This window comes from Hypanus sabinus, chromosome 6 (genome assembly GCF_030144855.1).
Source record: "Hypanus sabinus isolate sHypSab1 chromosome 6, sHypSab1.hap1, whole genome shotgun sequence".
Taxonomy (NCBI): domain Eukaryota; kingdom Metazoa; phylum Chordata; class Chondrichthyes; order Myliobatiformes; family Dasyatidae; genus Hypanus; species Hypanus sabinus.
This window is the reverse complement of record NC_082711.1, coordinates 56023738-56045807: the sequence shown is the minus strand read 5'-3', so window position 1 is coordinate 56045807 and position 22070 is coordinate 56023738. Positions and strand designations below refer to the sequence as shown.

The window sequence follows — 22070 nt, the reverse complement described above, 5'->3', positions numbered from 1 at the left end:
GGCGCCCTCAGTGTAAATCTGTCATACGGTAGTTGTTCAAGTAGCTGCTGAGAGGAAAACGCCCACCCTTCCCGAATGAAATCCCATTTTCTCCCAGAATATAAACTTTTTCAAACTCATTCCAAACCAAAGAAAACGCTACTCGAAACATCGTGGAAAGCAAAATTGTGTAGAGATCGAAATAAACTTATTATTATTGTAATGAACCGTTATATTCGACTAATATTTAGTCCGGGTTGAAATACACAAAGGGAGTAGTAAGGGCGTTTTCTCTGAGGCGGGTCGGGTAATATATTTTCAGAAACGATGAAAAAGGTTCGGATTTCTCCAATTATAAATACAGCGGAAAAGTAATTAACTGGATATTTCACGATTCCAAATGGGATCTTTTATTTAAAAGCTGCATTGAGTTTTTTTTTACTGTTCGCGAGATGCCTAAAAGTTACAGCGTGGAAGTTTGACGGAACCGCCCTCTAGCACACTGAACCAAGAACCCCACCCAACCCAGGAGCGAGCTGTATCATCAGTTTACTCACTATCACCCACGGACACCCGGCGGAAAGTCTGTAAACGTGCTTTCTAGAACGGTCTTGTGGGTTTCATTAACAAACCAACTTTCGCATGTTTTATTTTAAGTCAAAATTAAACCAGGTAACAACTATTTATAGGTTTTCATGCCACTAAATAAGAAGGAATATATTTTGCTCTTGTTAAATGCTTGTCACCAGAATTAATTTTGACTGTGTTGCAGTGACCTCTGGCGAAAATGTTTTGGCGCCTTCCAAATAAAAAAAATTGCCAAACAGTCAACGATGAGATTAGTAATGATAATGTGACTAAGTTTAAAATACTCGATACAATTGGGTGGGAACGGAGCCGAACTTAGCGATTAACGGATCTGCCTGGTACGGTAAGCAAAAGGGAGTACTATCCCTGTCTTAACATTTCAGATGTCCTGATGCTTGCAGCCACCAACATTAAGAGGGGAGAAAAAAAATAGCCCTACCTCCAAGCTGTGAGTGGTCCAAACAAAGCCATTGCTAACTGCCGAGTGGTTCTTCCAACGTCAATCATAGCATCAGCGCTGTCTCGTTTATCGTCGGGGGAGTACCAGGACTGTTCCCTATAAATGCTGGGACTCGGTGTACAATCCCTCTCTTGCAGTCGCGATATTTCTCCTCGAGCAAGAATATTCAAGTGCAGCATCCAGCAATGGAGGGATTCAGAACAGGCAAAACCAGTTCCTACCGCAGGATGTTTGCAGAAAAACCGATCAAAGTTACAACCAGCCGTCGCAGCTACACGGTTCGCGGGAGTCCGCAGAGCTTGATCACCAGTTACCCCGCCAGAACGAGTTACAGTATGCCAATCAAGGCGAAAACTACGAGGTTTGTGAGGAGCAGTGGTCCGATAGTGGCTTCGAGCAGCAACCTCAACTTCGCTGTAGTGGATGCCCTGAACACGGAGTTTAAGGTGAACCGCAGCAATGAAAAGGCTGAGATGATTGAGCTGAACGACCGCCTGGCCAGTTTCCTCGACAAGGTGAGGGCACTGGAGCAACAGAACAAAACCCTGCTTGTCGAACTGGAGCAGCTGAAGGGTAAACGGCCATCCAGAATCGGAGACTTATATGAGCAGGAGCTGAGGGACCTGCGTCTGCAGGTTGACCAGATCAGCAATGAGAAGTCCAGGATTGAGATGGAACGCGATAACCTGGCCGATGATCTTCAGAAGCTGAGGGAGAAGTAAGTCACACCAGCCGTGTTCCCACTGCTTTTATCGGGGCCTGGGCTGTAAGGTCGTTTTCTTCACTTGTAGAAGAAATAAGTACCAACGTTCCCATAGAATCCAAGACACACCCTCATATTGAAGCTCTCATCGCGGAACGTGATAGAATAGTTTGCAACACCCTTAGTATAAATAGTTAATTCTGGTTTATTGCTCTTCAAAAAATGTGTTTTAGCTAGAAAGTGTTAAATGAATGTCAGGCGCTGGCAAAACAATATTAACGTTTCTAGTGGATGCCCTTGCCCAGAAACTTCCGCAGAACCCCTTTTTCTCCCATTGAAACGAGATTTAAGTGTAGTCGCCAAGGACGTACCAAAACGTTGGATTATAACATTTCTGACAGCTGCCTCGCTATTTTCGCAGAGAATGCCCTTTGGTTTCTGTGCCGGATTTGATGGATTTAGTTTGTGCGCTTCCCGCGGTTTTTGTGTAGATGGGATGCTTTGAGGTGTGGCAGGGTGTTGGGTGGGGCGGTCGAGACAGGAATTTGCGGGCTGAACTACAAACCAATTGCGCTCTCTCTGAGTGCAGGACAAGGCACACGGCCCTCCTGATTTTCGAAAGTTCTTTTTTGCTATCTGCCAGCATTCTTAATATAAATGACATTCTGCATATAATTTGGTGCCACGAAGAGCCTTATATTCAATGTTTTTAGAAGTATAAATACCTCCCGAATTAGTCAAGGAGTGCTGTAACGAGAGAGCATCCCAGCAATAGACAATGTATTAATGTGAAGTCGTTCGACTAAAAATGTAGATTGTCAACCGCTCCGAATATTTTGGCTGTAACCGTAATTAGATTAATATTTTAGGGGGGGGGGGAAGGATAAATCTTTGCAAACAAATCGATTTCGTTTTCTGTAAGACAGAAGAGGGGCGAATAGTTAGCATGATCAATAGATTGAGGCGGAAGAGCATAGTTAAAAACCAAAAATCACGGACCTGCGCTTCAAATCGGAGTGGGCGTGACATATTATATAAAAACTTCCTTACAGGTTGCAAGATGAAGTTATTCAACGGGAGGATGCTGAGAACAACCTGGCAGCTTTCAGACAGGTGAGAACGTGATCGGCTGTACCCCAAGCCCTCGCCCTGCTCTTAGCCAATTCCCTAACAACTCAGCACAAGCGCATTGGACTGCGCCCTTCCCCATCCGGCCAGGGTAAATCTGTAATAAACGGGGAAGCACACCCAGTAAATTGTGCCACGCCTAAGGCAAAACAATGGGAAGGGTAAAACTCCAATTTCCATAGAATTATGTCGCAGGAAAGCAGGCACTTCAGCCCAAATATTCTGTGTCAACCAAATTAACTTATCTGAAGTCCTATTTGCCTGTACTTGGCCCATATCCCACTAAACTTTTCCTACTCATCCAATTGTCTTTTACACATTGTAATTGTACCTGTTTCTACCACTTCATCTGGCAGTTGATTTCACATACCCACGAGACACTGTTTTAAATTTTAAAGGACTCCTTTAAATCTTTTCCATCTCACCTTAACCTATTTCCCTCAGGTTTTAGACTCCCCTGCCTTGGGAAAAAGTGACATTCCTCAGCCTCCTTCTGCAGGGAAAATAGCATCAAACTATCCGGTATCTTCTTACTACTCTTAGCCCTGGTAACATCCTTGTGATTCTGTACTGTTTCCAGCCTAATATGATTTCAAATAGCTAGCTGCACAGAATACTCCAAATGCGGTCTCACTAACATTTTTTACAGTTTTAACATCTTGTCCCAACTTTTCTACTCAATATCTATATTGACAAAGGCAAACGTACCAAACATCTGCTTCACCACCCTGTTCACCCGTGTTGCTACTTTCAGGGATCTCCCTACTTGTAGCCCGAGGTTGCTCTGTTCTGCAACACACTCCAGGGCACTGCTACTTACTAAGTAAGTTCCTGTATTGGTTGAACTTCTCAGAATGCAAAACTTCACACATGTCTGAGTTGAATTCAATCTTACATTCCTTGATTGTTTCCCAGTTGATTTAAATCCTGTTGCAATCTTAGACAATCTTTTCACTGTCCACTACACCACCAATTTTGGGGTCATCCACAATTTTACTTACTACCTTCTCAATTCCTTAATACAACAGAAGGCACAGCATTAAACATTGGGGCACAATCACTGTTCACAGGCTTACGATCTGAAACACCCTCCATTACCACTTTCTGACCTGTTCCAACAAGCTGATTCTGCATCGAACTGGCTAGCTCACTCTGAGCCCCAAATAATCCAACCTTCAGAATCATACCACACCTCATTTTACTTTAGGGCCGTCCTTTCCTGTTATTTAACCCTCTGTTATTCCAAAATGTTTCTCAGGCATTCTCTAATATTGCAACCCATGTATTTGTGTGCAAATGTGCACAGTTCCAGAAAGGAATGTAACCAATATAACCATCTTGTGCCTGTTATCTGTTCAAAAACCTACATGCAATCAAAGGAAATTTATAGATGTTTCTATGTTTTTAAAAATATTTTAATGCTTTGAATACTTGATCTGCTATCAATTAATATCCCTTAAAAAGATTGATCATGCTTTTGGTCATTATTTGCTCCATTTTGCTGCCCTTTCTGTCAATCATTGATCATAACACTATTTCCAAGCAGTTATGACTCAAGCCATGCAAGTTACATTTTTGTTTCATCTGCCCACCAGAAGGTGAAAGAACAGGGAGAATGAGTTTATCTTTCGTTAGGAATAATACAAATTCTTGCATTTTTACCTGTCTTTGAAGTCAAATTTGGTGCATTGAAATCCTACCATTCAGCTGCCCATGAATGTCAGGGGAATCTGGCCTGCAGCGAGGGAGAGGGGATTGAGGAACATGACTTTATTGTTCATCTATTGACACCCATTATCAAGAAGTAGTTATCAAGAGTTGAAAATTTCGCTCCTTTCCCTAGTTCAGAGGATGCGGCTGTCACGGGAAATAGTTAGGCCTGGCCATGTTTTGTTAATTCAGCATAGATCAGAGCCCAAAGCTTTGAGATAGTGATTCATTGACTCCCTGACTCAGCCATGTTTTGCTGATGGTATTTTAGAGCCACTGTCTGGAAACACAAAAGAATTGCCTGGGCAGTCATGGCCTGCGATTTCTTTCTTTCTCTTCCTGAGGAAGTGGCTGGTTTATGGTTATTGACTGCATGCTTGCACTCACTCTCCCTTTCAAGTCCATTTGGGCAGAAGAATTGATCCTAAAGAAAACATGATTTTGTTTAAGACCTTATGACACAGGATCTGAATTAGGCCATTTGGCCCACTGAGCCTGCTCTGCCATTCAATCATGACTGATAGTTTTTTCCTCTCCTCAGCCCCATCCCCTAGCCTTCTCCCCATAACCTCTGATGCCATACCCAAACCAGAACCTATCAAACTCAATCTTAAAATATACCCAACAACCTGACCTCCACAGCTGCCTGTGGTAACAAATTCCACAAATTCACCACCCCCGGCTGAAGAAATTTTCTTCACATCTCTTGTTTTACATGGACACCCCTCTATCCTGAGGCTGTGCCCTCTTGTCCTAGACTCCCCCACCATGTGAATCATCCTTTCCATATCTACTCCGTCTCAGTCTTCAATGAGATCTCTTAACAACGCACACAAAACGCTGGCTAGGCAGCATCTATAGGTGGAAGCGATGTCGACATTTCGGGCCGAGACCCTTCGTCAAGACGTCGCTTCTCCCTATAGATGCTGCCTAGCCTGCTGTGTTATACCAGCATTTTGTGTGTGTGGTTTGAATTTCCAGCATCTGCAGATTTCCTCATGTTTGCTAATGAGATCTCCGTGCATCTTCCTCAGTACACATTTCTGTGCCCTTGAAAAGCAGTAAACTGAACAGCACCAGCCTTAGTTGTACAAAAGTTTGTGCACCTTACTGTCAGAAGATTCTTAACTCCCCGTCACATAAAACACAACTGTTGGAATAATAGTGGCTTCAAGAAGGCAGCTGCATATTTTTGTTCGTGATGTAAAATGATCTCCAACAAGGATTTGCCTTGGAATGCAGTTTCACTGAACACATGGCATGCCAGTAAATTAAAAAAATGAATAGATGCCTTTGTGCACCAGGCAAACAGTGGATTAGTATAATTGGGGCAGCAATGTGGTATTAATGAGAAACAATACAAATTTTATTGACAGTTTATATATTTGCCCTTTTATTGTGCTCATTGTAAGTGTATTTTGGTACTCAAATTAATTTGTATTTGAAAATGTTTATTATGTTACTGAATAAAAAGTAGCTAATTACCAATTTTATCTCATTAGCAGAGTAAACAACACAACATTCAAATATTATCTGTTATCTAACCCTATCTGTTGATATTCCTAACTTGCTGACAGTTACACAGACCAACAATATGAAGAATTAATGTACTAATAGTTAAAACTGAACTCTTATAATAAATTGTAAAAAGAATAATAATTGCAATATGCTGAGATTGCTGATTCAGTATGATATTGTCATATAACCCTAAAAGTCCATAAAAACTTAACTTTGATTCTGGTCAATAATTCAGCCAAAGCCTTCTAACAATCAGTCTCCCATGTCATTGCTCAGACAGCATAATTTCTGTAGAATTTTGTATAGCATTTTTATTTTAATAGTAATTATGGACATTTGTATTTTCATAATTGTTTGAATAAATACATGAGCCTAGTACAAATAACTGAGTAATGATGCACCAAATCACATTGATGGCCTAGGTAACATAACATGAATAATGTTATTTCATAACTGACCCATTTTCTAAACTATCCAGCACTGTAAATCATGAAGTGCACTACAAATTAAACCAATTAAATCATGAATGACTGAACTTGACATCAAAAAAATCAGATGCCTGCATATTTTTCTGCTTGAATGCTGATAGATTCTGTAACTTCCTTTCAATTCTGAATGTAAAACTGCTTATAATTTGGTTTAAATGGCAAGTGTCACGTTTTCAAATATAATTCCTGTGTGGAGGGGGAGAGTAAGTGTCTATAGATTTGTTGAGCAGAAACAATTGTCTTTGTGCTGTAACTTCTGTATACAGCTTCAGTGTGCAAATGTTTCCTGTGATGCTGTATCGATCTTCCAGAACTTCATGGCTAACCATAAACACGAGCTTCTGCAGATGCTGATGATCTTGAGCAACACACACAGAGAAGGAAGGATTAACTCAGAAAGTCAGGCAGCGTCTATGGAGGGGAAATAAGCAGTCTGTTTCAGTCTAAGACTTCATCGGTGTTAAATAGCAGTCTTTTGAATCTTCTTTAAATAAGCAGTAATTTCAAAATGAATAAGAGCTCCTATTGCCTATCAGAAATATATTTTTTACCAATGAAATAATTCATTGGATCCTAACTTAAAAATGGTGTATTTTTATTTCCCTTCATTTATTTTTAAGAGTAAATGGGAAATAAATTAACATGTCAGTACATTAAATATGATTACAATATATGCTGTAATAATTACAAGTGAAGTCAAGCACTGAGATTATTTTAATAAAACCCTTGTAATAACTGCAATCAATATATCTATTGTATGCAAAAGGATGTGGATGATGCATGCCTGGCACGCTTGGATTTGGAGCGTAAAGTTGAGTCACTACAAGAAGAAATTATGTTCTTGAAGAAACTTCATGAAGAGGTAAGCATGTTCTATTAAGTAATTTGAATGATCATTAGTATAATATAGAATCTGTAATACAGTGCTTCAGCCAATGGGTGACTTATTTCCGTGTATTTATCTTCCTTCCTCAGGAAGTTCAAGAATTGCAAGCTCAAATCCGAGATTCACAGATCAAGGTTGAGATGGATGTGGCCAGACCTGACCTGACTGTAGCACTCCAGGAAGTTCGCTCTCAGTTTGATAAACTTGCTGCTAAGAACATTTCTGAGACTGAGGAATGGTATAAGTCCAAGGTAAAGCATTTTTAGTGGTCAAATACTAAAATCTGTCAGCAGTTAAAATCTAATCTGGTAGAGCTGAAAACTATAGCCTCATTGAATAGCCACTTTCATGTTTTATATCAAATTGGATCTTTTCACACTTGTATCTTCTAATAAATTTCTGCAGTTAAACTAACTACACTGACACTCAAAAGCATTTATTTTCAGGATTATTACTCAAAGTGACAGCATATAATTGTTCCCAAACTCCATTTATTCTTTGCACTGAACTGTATATAGTAAGTATTCTACCTTAATACCTATTCCAGTTTAGTCACCCAGATCATTAATTACACCCGATCCTCTTGTCTACTTCCAGGTCACATGGTAACAGAGAAAGGAAAAGATACAGCACAGAAATAGGCCCTTGAGCCTACAGAAACCGCACCAATTTTCAAGCATTCAATTATACTTATCCAACACAAATCCCATTTTGTTCTCCGCACATTCCCACCAACTCCCCCCCCCCCCCCCCCCCAGATTCTACCACTTGCTTACACGTTGCGGTAATTTAGTGGTTGATTGGCCTACTGACCCACGTCTTTGGGATGTGGGAGGAAAGCAGAGGATCCAGCAGGAACTAATGATGTCATAGGGAGGATGTGCAGGCTCCGCGATGTACCCAGGTCTCTAGGTCTCTGCCTCTCTGAAGCAGTGACTCCCATTAGCTGGCACCCCTTTTTTGTTTAAATCATTCAATTTAACGCAGTAATTTCTACATCAACCAAATAATATGTAGAGATCATTTCATCAAACTGATTAAAAGTGACAAGAATGATTGAGTTACTTTTGTTTGGATCATGGTAAAAGCAGAAATGTACAGTCAGATCCACTCACAGAAATCTGTATGTTGGAACAGCTGGCCGATATAAATGATTCTGCCGCTCGTAACAATGATGCTCTTCGCATGGCAAAACAAGAAAACAATGATTACCGCAGACAAGTCCAGACACTGACCTGTGAAATCGATGCACTGAAGGGAACGGTAAGTTCTCCAAGTACCTAAACTCAGCCAAGTCAATAGAACCATGTGCTTTATCCACCAATTACACCACATTATATTCATAAAACCAATTAAAATATTAAAACATGAAGTGTTTAAAAACATGATTCAGAGCTACGTTAAGAGCTAATGGAACAGGTATCAAAATGCTGGCCAGGCCACATTGCTCAAATGCATTAAAAAGTAACTTGGTCAAAAAGGTTAACATCTCAAGTAAGGAAAGAGTAAGAGGCAAAATATGGAATTAATTCCTGATGAGGCTTAAGCTACAGAAGGCAAGGCTGCTAGAGTGAAACAATGAAAACTGGAGGTGAGCAACAGGCCAAAGCTGAAGTGCAAAGATTTTGGAAGATCATTGGGTGGAGAAATTTATAGAAATAAGTATGGAAGAGGCAGACTGTCATGGAGCTGGAGAAGATACATGATTGCAGGCTTATGACAGGGTCAAATAGGGATACCAAGGTTATTGGAAATTTTATTCTGGTACATAAAAGTGGCAGCAAAAGGGAAATGGATTCAACTAGTGGCCTGGGGCTGGTGTTTGTGCCAAAGGTGAAGAATAAGGCTTTGTTTTTCTTAATATTTAGTTGGAGAAAATGATATCAAAAGAGGTTCATAACAGTTTATTCAGAAGAAGATTGTGTAGATGAGATGGTGAGGTTGAAATTTGATGGCATCAATGTGCACTGAAGCACTATTACTATGCTGTTTTAAAAAAATAAGGATAAAAGTTAAGTCCAGAAATCTTGATGGACAAGACTTATAACTTGTTGAACTAATTCATATCAGGTGCTCCTTCTTTCACTCAAGACAAAATCGTTACAAGAAGTGCAGTATTTCATTTCAATTAGTTATTATTTACAAAACAGCCATGTATAACAGTGTTATACTGTTACAGCCAGTTTTCTTCAAACAGATGATACCTTGAGTATTGTAGCCTGTTTTTATCAACCTGAGACAAAGGGAAGAACTTCACCCAGAATAGAGCTGCAAAGATTATCTCTAAGCTTGTGTCTTGGAAGAACCTTGGAGAAATTTGGGAATTTAAGCTTGAAATGCTGTTTCCCAATTTTATACTTGCTTTATATTATCCAAACTTAAAATGATTACATACATTTAAAAACATTTCTATGTCCAGTTTACTTTTTAATTCAACATTTAATACAGTCAGAAACTTCAGTACAAGTCTTTCATTTCAATTGTTAGCTTTATTAATGTAAATTTCCCTAATCATTTGAGGAATATTTTCAATTAGTGTAAAAAGTAAAACTCTGAAGCACTACCACTGTTCTATGCCTTGCTCAACATCCCAACTTAAAAGAGTTTGGAAATTAAATTTGTTCACCAGGTGTTTTATGCAAGTGTAATGAAGATGAAAAAAAAAGTAAAACTGTAGGTCAGTCAGCATCCAAGAAAAGAGAAATAGAGTTAAAACTTCAAGCTAAAAGAATATTCATCAGAACTGACCCAAGGTCATTCTGACTTCATTGATATTGTTTGACCTGCTGTGTATCTCCAACCTGGAATAGTGCTGGGATTATTGAAACAAATATAATTCTATTTTTCATGCACCAATACAAGTTGAATACAAGGAACTAAGGGAAGAAATTGAAATACCAAAACAATTTGTTTCTTTAAAACAGAATGAATCCCTTGAGCGCCAGATGCAGGATTTGGAAGAACGCTATAGTACAGAGCTCAGTGGTGCTCAGGACAACATTTGCCAGCTTGAAGAAGACATCAGTAATTTGAAGGACGAGATGGCACGTCACTTGCAAGAATACCAAGAGTTATTGACAGTTAAAATGGCTCTTGATATTGAGATTGCAACATACAGGCAATTACTGGAAGGTGAAGAGAACAGGTAATATGTTTTTGTATCATTAAAAAAAAACTTCATTACTCAAAGGTATATTAGATTCAGAGGTTAGTTGTTAAAATGCATAGATTTCTTTATCTTATAGCTGCACTGATGTGAAGATTAAACAACTTTATGAAACAGTTTTGTCATCTGTAAATAGGGTGCTCTTTGATATTACTGTACATGCAAAAATGGTAAGCTGATTAGAGTTCTGTGGCTTGACATGATTTGTGCTAATACAATATAGACATCTGAATAAATGTTCCTTAAGCTCTCTTAAGTATTTTGGCTTATAAAAGTTATTATTCTTGACTAGGCCAATTACAAGGATCAAATACCAATCATGGGAACTAAGGATGGTCAATAAATGTTGCCTTAAAAGGAATATCTATGTCCTGAAATTTTTTAAAAAATCAACAGTGCTCTATGCATGCAGAGCAGAGCAACAGCCTTGTTGTTTTGGGTTGGAGTTTGCAAGTGTAGTAATTAACTAGATCTTAATTGCTTTTGGGCTCTTATAATAATGAGTTTTACAAAAAAAGCCTCATTGTTCTGGAGGAACTTCTTGGTTTTGGGAGTGGCGAGGGAAGGGAAATAAATTCTACAAGATGTAAATGAGGCCAAAATCGTTGAATTCCTCTTTCGGAAGTTGGCTGCTAATTGAATTCCATAGAAGGTTAAGCTCAATAGAGTAAAAGGAATTCTTCATTGGTATTTACATACTGTTATTTTTTATTTAGGATTTCTATGCCTGTGCCCTCATTTGGATCACTGAGCCTCTCTGGTAAGTTAACTCAAGATTAAATGGATGAAATTACTCAAATTAGGAAATGGGGAATCTTCATTGATATTTTGCCCAAAGTAATATAATATTAATTATACTTCCTTACAGATGCCTTGTATGAGCAGCAGCCAACTGAAAGTCGAACATCAAAGAAGAAAATTGTGATTAAAACTGTTGAGACTAGTGGTGGAGATGTTAGTATATGTGTTCTTTAAAAATACACTCAAAAGAATGGACATATTTTACCAGCAGAATGATGATGTATTTTTGACATTTTGTTTCTATTTTGCAGGTGATCAGTGAAACTACTCAGAAAATTGAAGACTGAACTTGGTCAGCACAATGAAGCTGAGGCTGTTTCAAAGCAAAAAAAAGATAGACAAGAATGTGCTGCTTGTCCTCTTAATCAAGAATACTGTTGGCTTTTAAAGTGCCTTTCTGCATCTAATTGAAGAGTGCCAAATTCAATAAAGTTTTGTTGTAAGCTTTATAGAAAAGTTAAAATACAGTAAATGGCTTTACTGAAGTTATATTCCACTCTGTTTATGGAGAGAGTCACTAGTTTACAATTGCACAGTGATGACTAGCAATACTTCACCAGTTTTGAATCTATTTACAATCGGAACCACATCTGCTTTTTATCTTTCCCCCAGTAATTACCTGTAAGCGAGCTTTAATAAAACATTGACCAAAGCTACACTTCGTTACGTCTTTTTATTCAATAACACTTTTACTGAGATTGTAAAAACCTGCACTTTGTAATTCCCCAAAAGGTGTGTACAGCTAAGTCATTTTGTGAAATAATGCACAAAATAATGTGACATTGGTTTGATTGCCATCTGAGAAGAATAAAAAACATTGCAAGCTTTTAAGAAATTAGCATATCACTTACAACTGTAAAGTATTCATTCATTTTGTGCTGTGTTCTATCACATAGGCGATCATGATCTTTTCGTAACCATGCTTGTCCTTGACAAATTTTCTACAGAAGTGGTTTGCCATTGCTGCCTTCTGGGCAGTAGTTTACAAGGTGAATGACCCCAATAATTATCGATACTCTTCAGCGATTGTCTCCCTGGCGTCAGTGGTCACATAACCAGGACTTGCAATATGTATCAACTGCTCATACGATCATCCACCACCTGCTCCCATGGCTTCACATGACCCATGATCTGGGTGGGGTGCTAAGCAGTTGCTACACTATGCCTGAGGGTGAGCTGTAGACCAGGAGGGGGAAGGAGCACCTTTGGTGGAGACACATCTCTGCACTGCCACCCAAAGTGGAGTGGAGAAGCACGAGGAGCTATACATTTCCACCGCCTCCTTTGCCTGTTCCAACTTCAATTTTTTAATCATTAAGGCAACTCATTAACCTCCATTTTGAGAGTTAGCTCTAATGCCAAACAAAATGGAAGAGCTGAGATATTCCACAAATTGTGAACTCTCTTTATAAACAGTAAAAGAGCACATGTGGAATACACTGTATAATGTGAATATATTTCAGAAGAATTTCTTGTAATTTATGTAGTAAATCACTACCAAAGACTATGGTTTAGTCTATGCTCATGAAATGGTGAGAAGCAATTTGTGATATGCATAATTATCTTAAAACTACCCAGACTTAATAGAACCATAAAATTGTGAGATAAAGAATCATTAGGTTCAGGGGAAGCCAAGGAAATTGAGAACCCTGAAACCATGAGATTATTAACCATTCCTTTAAAAACAAGATAAAAACTGCCAATACTGGAAATCAAAGTAACACACACAAAATGCTGGAGAAACTCAGCAGGCCAGGCAGCATCTATGGATAGCAGTAAACAGTTGACATTTTCAGCCAGCATTTTGTTTGTATAACTTAAAAAATATATATTAATGGAGGAGATAAACCATAACTTTTAATCAATACTGATTATATGATAAACCATGAAAGCTCCCTTACAATTTGGCATCTGACTGGTTACTGTTTCAAACCTCAGCAACAATGGTTTGAGGATTTTGGGATAGACCTCGAAGTTGCTCCAGTTGCCGACCATTATGAGCTCGGACAGCATTGGAAGAATTTAAATCTCAGGCTTGAAGCCAATAACGTTGAGAAGAAGCTTAGGGAACAGGAATCTAGTTTCTAATTGTTTTGGAAACCAAATAATAATCCAGAATATGAAATCAAGATTCATACTAGAAAACTTGTAGATTGCTGCGGCAAAATAAGGGGAAAAAATTCTTATGTTCAATATTAGACAAGCAGGGGTATTTTCCAGAAATCAGTGGGTAGTTGGCTGCTAACCATTGAATAGATTTAGGGAGATTGGAAGTAACTGATTCGTAGGGATCTTGGGGCAAAGGCTAAACTTTCTGACAGCTGGCTAAACTGTTAGCTGATAAAGCTACCAAAATAAAAGAACATAACGATGCAGAAGAGATTCACCGGGATGTTTTCTTGAATACAGAGCTGCAGTCATTGATGGCAGTGTGTTTGATCGTAATGGTTTCTATGGGGTCAACCAAAGGTGTTACTGTCTTGTTTAAACATTTTTTATGATCGCAAGTCCCTGCTGGACATTAATTTATAAAGGGCAGGTCTACCCCATCAGCAAGTTGCTTGCTGGCAAAGAAACTGAAAGAGCCAGTGCAGATCATGCTGCTGCCTGCATCAGAGAGGTGGTGAAAAAAGCTGGTGTGCAGTCCTTAACAGCAAGTGATTGTTTTAGTTGCTTTCCTTGTGTTTGCAAGATCATGTTAGACATTGTTAACGTGGAATGCTGCAAGTCCAATTCACTGATTATTAGCGGATGGCAAGAGAGCTGCGTAGTCTTGGTCATAGTACGAACTAGGCATCAAGTCAGTGTCGCCTATTCAGGAGGTAGACGCCTGTGTTGGTGTGCTCCACCAGAGGTGCTATGGTGTGGCATCCAAGCTGGGGTTGGTGCTGCCCCCCAGAGTTTGCTCAGCAGCAGACAAGCTGTACTTGAACTTGAAGGAGAGATTGGGTTTATTCTCACTGGAATGTCAGAGCCTGGGTGGCTATAGAGGCTTATAAAATTGCTAGCTGCTATATACAACAGTTGTTATACTTATAATTCTGAGGTTTGCTTTTATTTATATGCAATTAGATGCAGTGACAGTCCTTGTAAATGAATCAAATTGCACTTTAATATATAATCCATTAATAATATAAGGGTTAAAATTATATAGTTTAACAAAAGGTATCAATAAAAACCTTCATCCTGAAAATAAATATATATACAGTATATAAAATCTGCAAATGAATGAAAATAGATAAAAGAATAAAGGACTGATGCCTTGTGTCCTTTCATGTGTTTAAGTATTTATCAAAAGAATATTTAAATTATGCAGAGAAAAGGGTGTAAGAACTTGGAAAGTAAATTATAAAATCTAATGTGAAATTAAGCTAAATGATGCTAGCTGTGTAAAGACAAGAAAGTGAATGAACTGAGAGCGAAAGGATCTTTGCAGCTGCCCAAAGATACCAGAGTTTAATTAACCTCCTCAAAGATACCTTACCAGCTATATAATGCAGACAGATAGTGAAACAAGATGCAATGGATTTGACCTGCACCTTCAGAGAATGGAGGATATGATCCTTACTGAAGAAATCTGGAGGAATGCCACATTCTACAGATACTAAAGGCATTTGGTTATGATTCACAGCAAGTCAGGTGCAAGGCAATATTGATTATTTTATACATCTATTACCTTTGACTGAAGTTACATCAAGAGTTAACTTTATGATCTCAACTCTTAGCTATAGTTGTATTATGACCACTCGAGTCAGGTACGATATTCTCCTAAGGAGTTGTCCATTGGTGGGTCCTCACCTGGCTATAGAGGCCAATCTGTGATCCACATATTATCACCATGGACTTAATCTGGGTTGCTAGGGTGGATTCTCTTAATGGAGAACGCCTATGTGTGATATTGTTTAACCTGGGAGACTGAAGCATGGGCAGCCACTAAATGGTCCGTGACAAAGGAAGAGGAGCTTAAGAGAATCAATGGCGTGTATTGGCGACTCCTTTGCTTGCATCTTCGGAAACAGCTGTATTTCTATCTTTAATATCTTTGTTTTTCCCTTTTAAGGTTCTTTTGAAGACCCTGACCTGGAGCTACATACTGACTACGGTTCTTTGCAGGAATGGGACCTGCTCTCGGAGTTTCACAACTGGCCGTTATTCGGCATGCCAAGGGTGCGACCTAAGAGTTTTGCTCACCTTTGGAGTTCCGATATTTCGTGGCTCTGGAGAGGGGGCAATCGAAGGTTGGTGTCTGGGCAGGAGATTGATGTGTCGTGGAAGTTGAAAATCTAAGTCGTGCGCCCAGAGACCTGAGATCTTTCGGCACAGAGCTCAGAGAAAGTGACGCAATGAACTTCTAACATCGTAAGCCAATGCGCTGTTTGTTATGTCTGCCCTTTGCTGTAAAATGGAGACGTCTCTTTCTCCCTTATTAGGGGGAGAGAGAGCCTGTGGTATGTCAACTACCAGGTGAATGAGTAGTCTTTGGAGTACTGCAAGTCTGTGTCTTTGCTGCTGCTTGCTGCACGCTTGAGTGCTCGGTGGTGGGTGCCAGTGCTTTTTCTTTGTTGGAGTGGGGAGGGAGTGATGGTTGCTTGCTGCCACTTATGCACAGGAGGGTGGGGAGCTGGGGGGGACTTCAGGGTTCTAATATTTAACTGTCGTTCATTCTCTGTTTTTCATGGATGGTTGTGAAGTAAAAGCATGTTAGGATGTATATTGTATACATTTCTCTGACATTAAATGTACCTTTGAAACATTATCAGGGTCAAGATCCAGGGGCATGGAACACAGATGATGGGGAACCCTTCCCTGCTGTAGCCTTCTCCTGCCTTCACTGCCGTTGTGACATCATCTGCCAGCTCCACCGTTGAGGTCTTGGTTGGACCAGACTTTGTCTGGAACATCCCCCATGAGCTTATTACCACTGGTTATCCTACAGGAGCTAAGCGCCAGATGGTGAAACACCAGACAGCGTCGCTCTCAAGATCTCAGGAACTCACAAGCCTTTCCACCACAACGAGGTGATTATTATCGAAGCTACATGAATAAATCGACGACTCCAGATATTTTTACTGAGGTGTAAACATAAAGCAGAAAAGATCTCAGAATTACTTATAAAATATAAAAATACATACTACTTGGCACAGAAGTTGTCAGTTACCTGCAGAAATGAAGTAATGATAGAGCTTCCACTAACATTTCCAGCAGGTGGTTGTCAATCAACATAAGAAGACTACCCCTTACTTGGACGACTCTTCAGCATTTCCGTCTTTGTTCCCTCAGTCTTATTGGAACTGTAACTTTAATAAATCCAGCAGTTTTAGTCACTCTTTAAACACATTCTTGGCTTGACAGCCGACACTATCTTGTATGAAGTAGGAAAACAGCACCTGTTTTCTGCACTTTTGTCCAGCTCATAGACAGATGCTCAGCTATTCTTTATTTTAAACTTTGGAATTTTACATTTGCTTCTGTCATTTAAACTAAAGACCACTGCTCCATCAATCAGTAACAGGGATTTTTCCATTAAATCAGTCAGAGACTTAAATTGATGTTTTGTGTTTGGAAAAAAGGGCTGTTGCAGTGACGTAGAAGAGCAAGCGTAATGTGTCATTGCTTATGTTCTCCAGTCTCAAATATGAAATTACTGCACATAAAATACATTGTGTTTTCCTTACAGGATTCAACAATCCGGACTTGTTCATGAGGATGACATTATAGTCAACTGCCAGCCACAAAGGTGTTTGTAAAAGGCTTCAGAGAATGTGTAGGTGAGTGTAATTTAATGTCAACAAACAGAAACGCAGATGAGAGCAGCTACTTTCTTTAAAGTGTAAGTGCAAAGACATAAAGCTATGCAAATCAACATACTTTTTTAGAAAGTTATTATATTCCAGTTAGGATACAGTCATCAGTTTTGAATAGCAATTATGGAAGGGAATGAAATCCATTCACCTGATGCATTTAATAACCATATAACAATTACAGCATGGAAAAAGGCAAACTCGGCCCTTCTAGTCCATGCTGAACTCTTACTCTCACCTAGTCCTACCTACCTGCACTCAGCCCATAACCCTCCATTCCTTTCCTGTCCATATAACTATCCAAACACAAAGTGCACTGCAGATGCTGTGGTCAAATCAAGACATACAAAAAAGCTGGATGAACTCAACAGGTCGGGCAGAATCCGTTGAAAGAAGCAGTCAACATTTCAGTTCGAAACCCTTGGTCAGAACTAAAGGAGGGGACAAGGGCCTCCCCCATAAAGAAAATAAATAAATAAAGAAGGTGGAAAACCAATCCGAGGAAAGATCAAGGTGTGGGGAGGGGAAGCAGGGAGGTGATAAGCAGGAGAAGTGAAGAAGGGATCTAAGGGGAAAGCACTATGGATAGTAGAAGAAGGCAGAGTCGTGAGAGGTGATAGGCAGCTGGAAGAGGAGACAGAGTAGAGGTGGGATGGGGGATGGGATGACATCTCATATACTGTCTGGGTAGTCTCCAGCCCCTTGGTATGAACATCGAATTAGACAATTTCCGGTAATTCCCTCCCTCTCCCTTCCCGATCCCACTTCTACTCTGTCTCCTCTTCTAGCTGCCTATCACCTCTCATGACTCTGATTTCTTCTACTACCCAAAATGATAATAAGTCACTTCATGGCAAGGGAGAGCATCCATAGCTTTAATGGGATAGCTTCAGCTTCCTTATCACTATATGTTTGCTAAGAGAATACATCTTAGTATGTGACAGAACCCTGCATCTGGATGAAGGAAAATCCAGTATTTTTTGTTGTCTCCAAATGAAAAATAGTAGATTCTTCACCATATGATAGAATAATAATTACAAATACAAGTGACTGCTGGTTTTACCCACCCTTTGATCTCTATCAGCCTATCCATAAAATAAAATCAACAACAGAAGTGCTGCCAAAGGAAGTGGATGCCTGAAGAACACCCCTCTTATGTTGTATCTCATAACTCAGTGACTCCAAGCTAACAGGAGCTATGGAATAGCCACATATCTGAACTGTTTTATGCCCACCATAATAAGAAACTGTAAAGAGATTCTTGATTCCTTTAGAAAAAAAAGGGTTTGTTTGATGAGAACAACCAGGGGATCGTGTTGTTAATGGTACATTAATCACTAAGGATAGGTGTTTATAGATTGGAATCTCCATCATGCCTGAATGTGGGCAAAAAGGAAGTTCTACAAGAAATCCAAGAGTTCAATAAAGATTAAACAGCCAAACATCAGATGGAAGTTGTAAAGACAGTGGAAGATCTGTTAGCTAACTAGAAACTAAAATGTGCATGATTTCTTCAGAGATGTCAGGGCCATCGTTGGGCCAAATGCCCAAGACCCTGTGCTGTTGAGAACCAATAATGTAGGAGAGATTACACTCAGCTATAGAGGCCCTCAGGACCTTTGGAATCAATACTTAGCAATGATCCTCAACCAAGACTTTCTCCTTACCCATATCTTTCGCTTCATCCCTCAGCATACTATTAAATGTTTTCTTTTCACTGCTTGCAACTGGCAAGAAATTGATGAAGAAACAAGGCTTTGAGAACAGGCAGTATTCCTGGTCACGTTCTAATAGTTTGGCAGACACAAAATTCTGACACAAATTCCCAACCTCGTCTCGCTTATCTGGGAAGAGAAGGACATGCTAGTGAACTTCAGAGACAGCATTATTGTGACCTTATTTACACATATAAGTACATAGTAACTACAGAGAAGTGTCCTTACTGTCTGCCACAGAGAAAGCCATCACAGGAGACTCCTTCAAATGCCTCCATGGATGAAGCACTGTGCCATTGTCTGGATTTACTTTCCTTGGCCAGTAAAGCTCTCAATTCTATGACCATCTAGATTTTGACATACACATTTTCCGATTAAATTTTGCATGCATTGCAATTCCTCTACCTTTTACTCCAGTAACCTTAAGTCAGCATAGATACGAAGGTTCAGGAATCATTACTTTAGAGTTTATTTTTTTGACTGTTTGTGCATGCACACAGAGAAAGTCATTTTATACAAATGGGTCAGGTGATTATGCTTCAGGTCTTACTGCAGGAGTTCCTCAGAACAGGGTCCCAAGTGCCTTAGATGCTTTGACAATGACCTAATGGGATATTTACTAAAGAGTGCTGAATGTTCAGCTCCATATGCCACTTCTCAGTTATGAGGCAGTCCATGTCTGGAGGCAGCTAGACTCCAAAATGTTCAGGAATAGTCTAGTAAGTGGAGCATCACATTTACAATACACAATGACCATCATCAATGACATGGATTCTAGCCACTTCTCCTTGACATCCGATTGCATTCGGTTCTTGGAGCTTGCTGTGAGTCCTGATAATAATGGTAGTTTGCAACTTAATACTTAAAACTCCAATGATCATGTAAACTGCAGATGGGGGACATCTAAAAAAATAGTAAAGCTTTGGAAACAGGCTAGGAGCATCTGTGAAAATAGAAACAGAGTTAATGTTTCAGGTTCTAATGAATGGTCTTCAACTTGATGCATTAACTCCATTTTTCTTCCAAAGATGCTGCCTGACCTGCCAGTATACTGGTATTTGCTGCTTTTCTATCAAGCTATTTTTGATAACTAATGAATCAACTTTTATTGTAACAGAAGAAGCACATACCAAGAAAAGTGAGGTAATGGGCTAGTTGCAACTTGTATGCCTTAGTTGGATATACAACTTGGAATGCTGTCTTAGCTTTGCACGTTGGTGTGTTATTGAGCTGAGGGAAAAATGCGACATGGTTCTATGTTTCAATATATTGTCATGGGAAACTGAGATTTTGGTCATAGGTGTTCCAGTACAATCAGCCACTCAATGATGAATCTGACACAAAGGGGTTCCTGATGTTTCTTGATTCCTCTTCCCCTTCCTTCTGCAGCTGCCACCAAGGACTGAGCCTGCCTGATTACCAGTCCCTGGAGCTTACCTTGGCCAACTTCAAAATTGGAGAAATGTTAAAGTTGCTGTTTTCTACAAGGAACCTCCAGAGCAGTTCCTAGGGAGCAGAAGCATCCCTTGGCCAGCCAAGCTCTAATCTGTAATTGCACTGTACCCTTAAGTGCATGTTTTGGACGGGAGTTGCCTTGCTAGGTAGCAAGAGGATTAGGTTTGCCACCTGTTGATTGTGTGTTAACTAGCCTGGATATCACATACTGTCATGATCATTGGGGATAGCTCTGACTTACTGTTCTTTCAGGGAGTGCAACCCTTGCAATTGTGAAATATCTCTGAGTTCAAATGGAGTGTCCTCTGCACTCTGTGAATGCATTCATTGTACTGCATTATTCAAAATCTTACAATTTTCTTAAGACCACGTGCTTCTGTTGCCTTCTGTTTTTCTGTCAAGGTGGAATGAGAAGAATTTTGCTGTCCCAGGGCAAACAGAGTCTGTGATCTTCCAAGGACAGCACTGCCATACCGCAGGTGGAGCTGTTACCTCACAGCTCCTGGGCCTGGGGTCTGGTACTGTCCATGCACAGTTTACACACGTTCCTTGTGACTGCAAGTATTTTCCATCAGTGCCCTGGCCTCCTTCCACATCCCAAAGGGTTGGTAGGTTAATTGATTACTGTAAACTGTAGCGTCCCAAAGGCAGTCCTACGTTGAGTGCAACGCTGCTGGTACCAAACCGTATCAGGCTCTGCAGTTCCTTTAGGTTCATCAGATGTGTGGAGAGGGGGTCTTGCTACATGGGCAACAGCTTGCTCTCCATAATGTACTGCACGGGCTTGCGTATCTAGACAGCTAGGATACAATATCCATGGTCAACTCTGACCAATGGAGGCCAAGAAGAAGAAGACATTCTGATGTATGGTAGATGGAGTGGGGGTAGAGTTAATGGAAATATAGAGACAATAAAGTGGAAGTAATGTAGGATTAGTGAAAATGAGTGGTTGGCTGTCAATGTATTGAAGGACTTGCTTCTGGGCTGTGTGAGCTGTCCATTTACTTGCTGCTGCTCTCCACCCCCATGAACAGCAGCAAGGTGCTCCAAAATCTGAAACATTCTAGTTATTCAATGAAACACTCTGGTAAGATGTGAAATCCTATACTTTGATGTCACAGTAACCAAGCTGTCTCATGCTGGAACACAATAAAAGGGAAACGGCATTTATTCATTGGGAGAGGTCAAGGCATGCTTAGATGATATTTGAGCACTGTAGCTATGAGGGGGTTAAATATTGCCACAGGATTCTTTTACAGAGATAGATATTTCTGGGACTGGTATGTAGGGGCCCTACTGCTGTGCATATTTCTGGAAGATGTACCATTGGACCCTGGAATCTCAGTGCCACTCACTCAACTAAAATATTGTGATTAAATGACAGAAAACTTGCAGAAACTCTGTTGCTGTCTGGGCATCTAAAATGGAATTTTGTATTTTATAAACAAACATTTTTTATACTGAAATCAATGGTGACTGATGGCAGTCTTTCATCCTTGGCACACTGAGTAGATAACTAGCTCAATTCCTAAAAGTTCAACGGCAGCTTTTAATTTTTATTGGTTCACAGATGAATGCATGAGTGCCACTTGCAATGTTGCCAACTTCAAAGCTTCTGAAAAACAACTGCTACACCACCATGTAGGAATGCAGATTAAGATAATTAACTGCT

General features: G+C 39.8%; 1 protein-coding gene across 2 annotated transcripts; it reads left to right on the top strand.

Annotated features, from left to right (window-relative positions):
• The first annotated feature begins 1118 nt into the window (after nucleotides 1-1118).
• Nucleotides 1119-12079, top strand: LOC132395484 (type III intermediate filament-like). Of its 2 annotated transcripts, XM_059972177.1 has the most exons (9): nucleotides 1124-1745; nucleotides 2783-2843; nucleotides 7341-7436; nucleotides 7550-7711; nucleotides 8598-8723; nucleotides 10385-10605; nucleotides 11343-11386; nucleotides 11495-11580; nucleotides 11679-12079. In XM_059972177.1, exons 1-9 carry the CDS (start codon nucleotides 1213-1215, stop codon nucleotides 11712-11714), a joined length of 1365 nt encoding a protein of 454 aa, XP_059828160.1. In that variant the 5' UTR covers nucleotides 1124-1212; the 3' UTR covers nucleotides 11715-12079. The 2 variants fall into 2 exon arrangements, with proteins under 2 accessions (XP_059828162.1, XP_059828160.1); XM_059972179.1 differs by lacking the exons at nucleotides 11495-11580; nucleotides 11679-12079 and having other exon boundaries at nucleotides 1119-1745; nucleotides 11343-11406.
• The last annotated feature ends 9991 nt before the right edge of the window (nucleotides 12080-22070 follow it).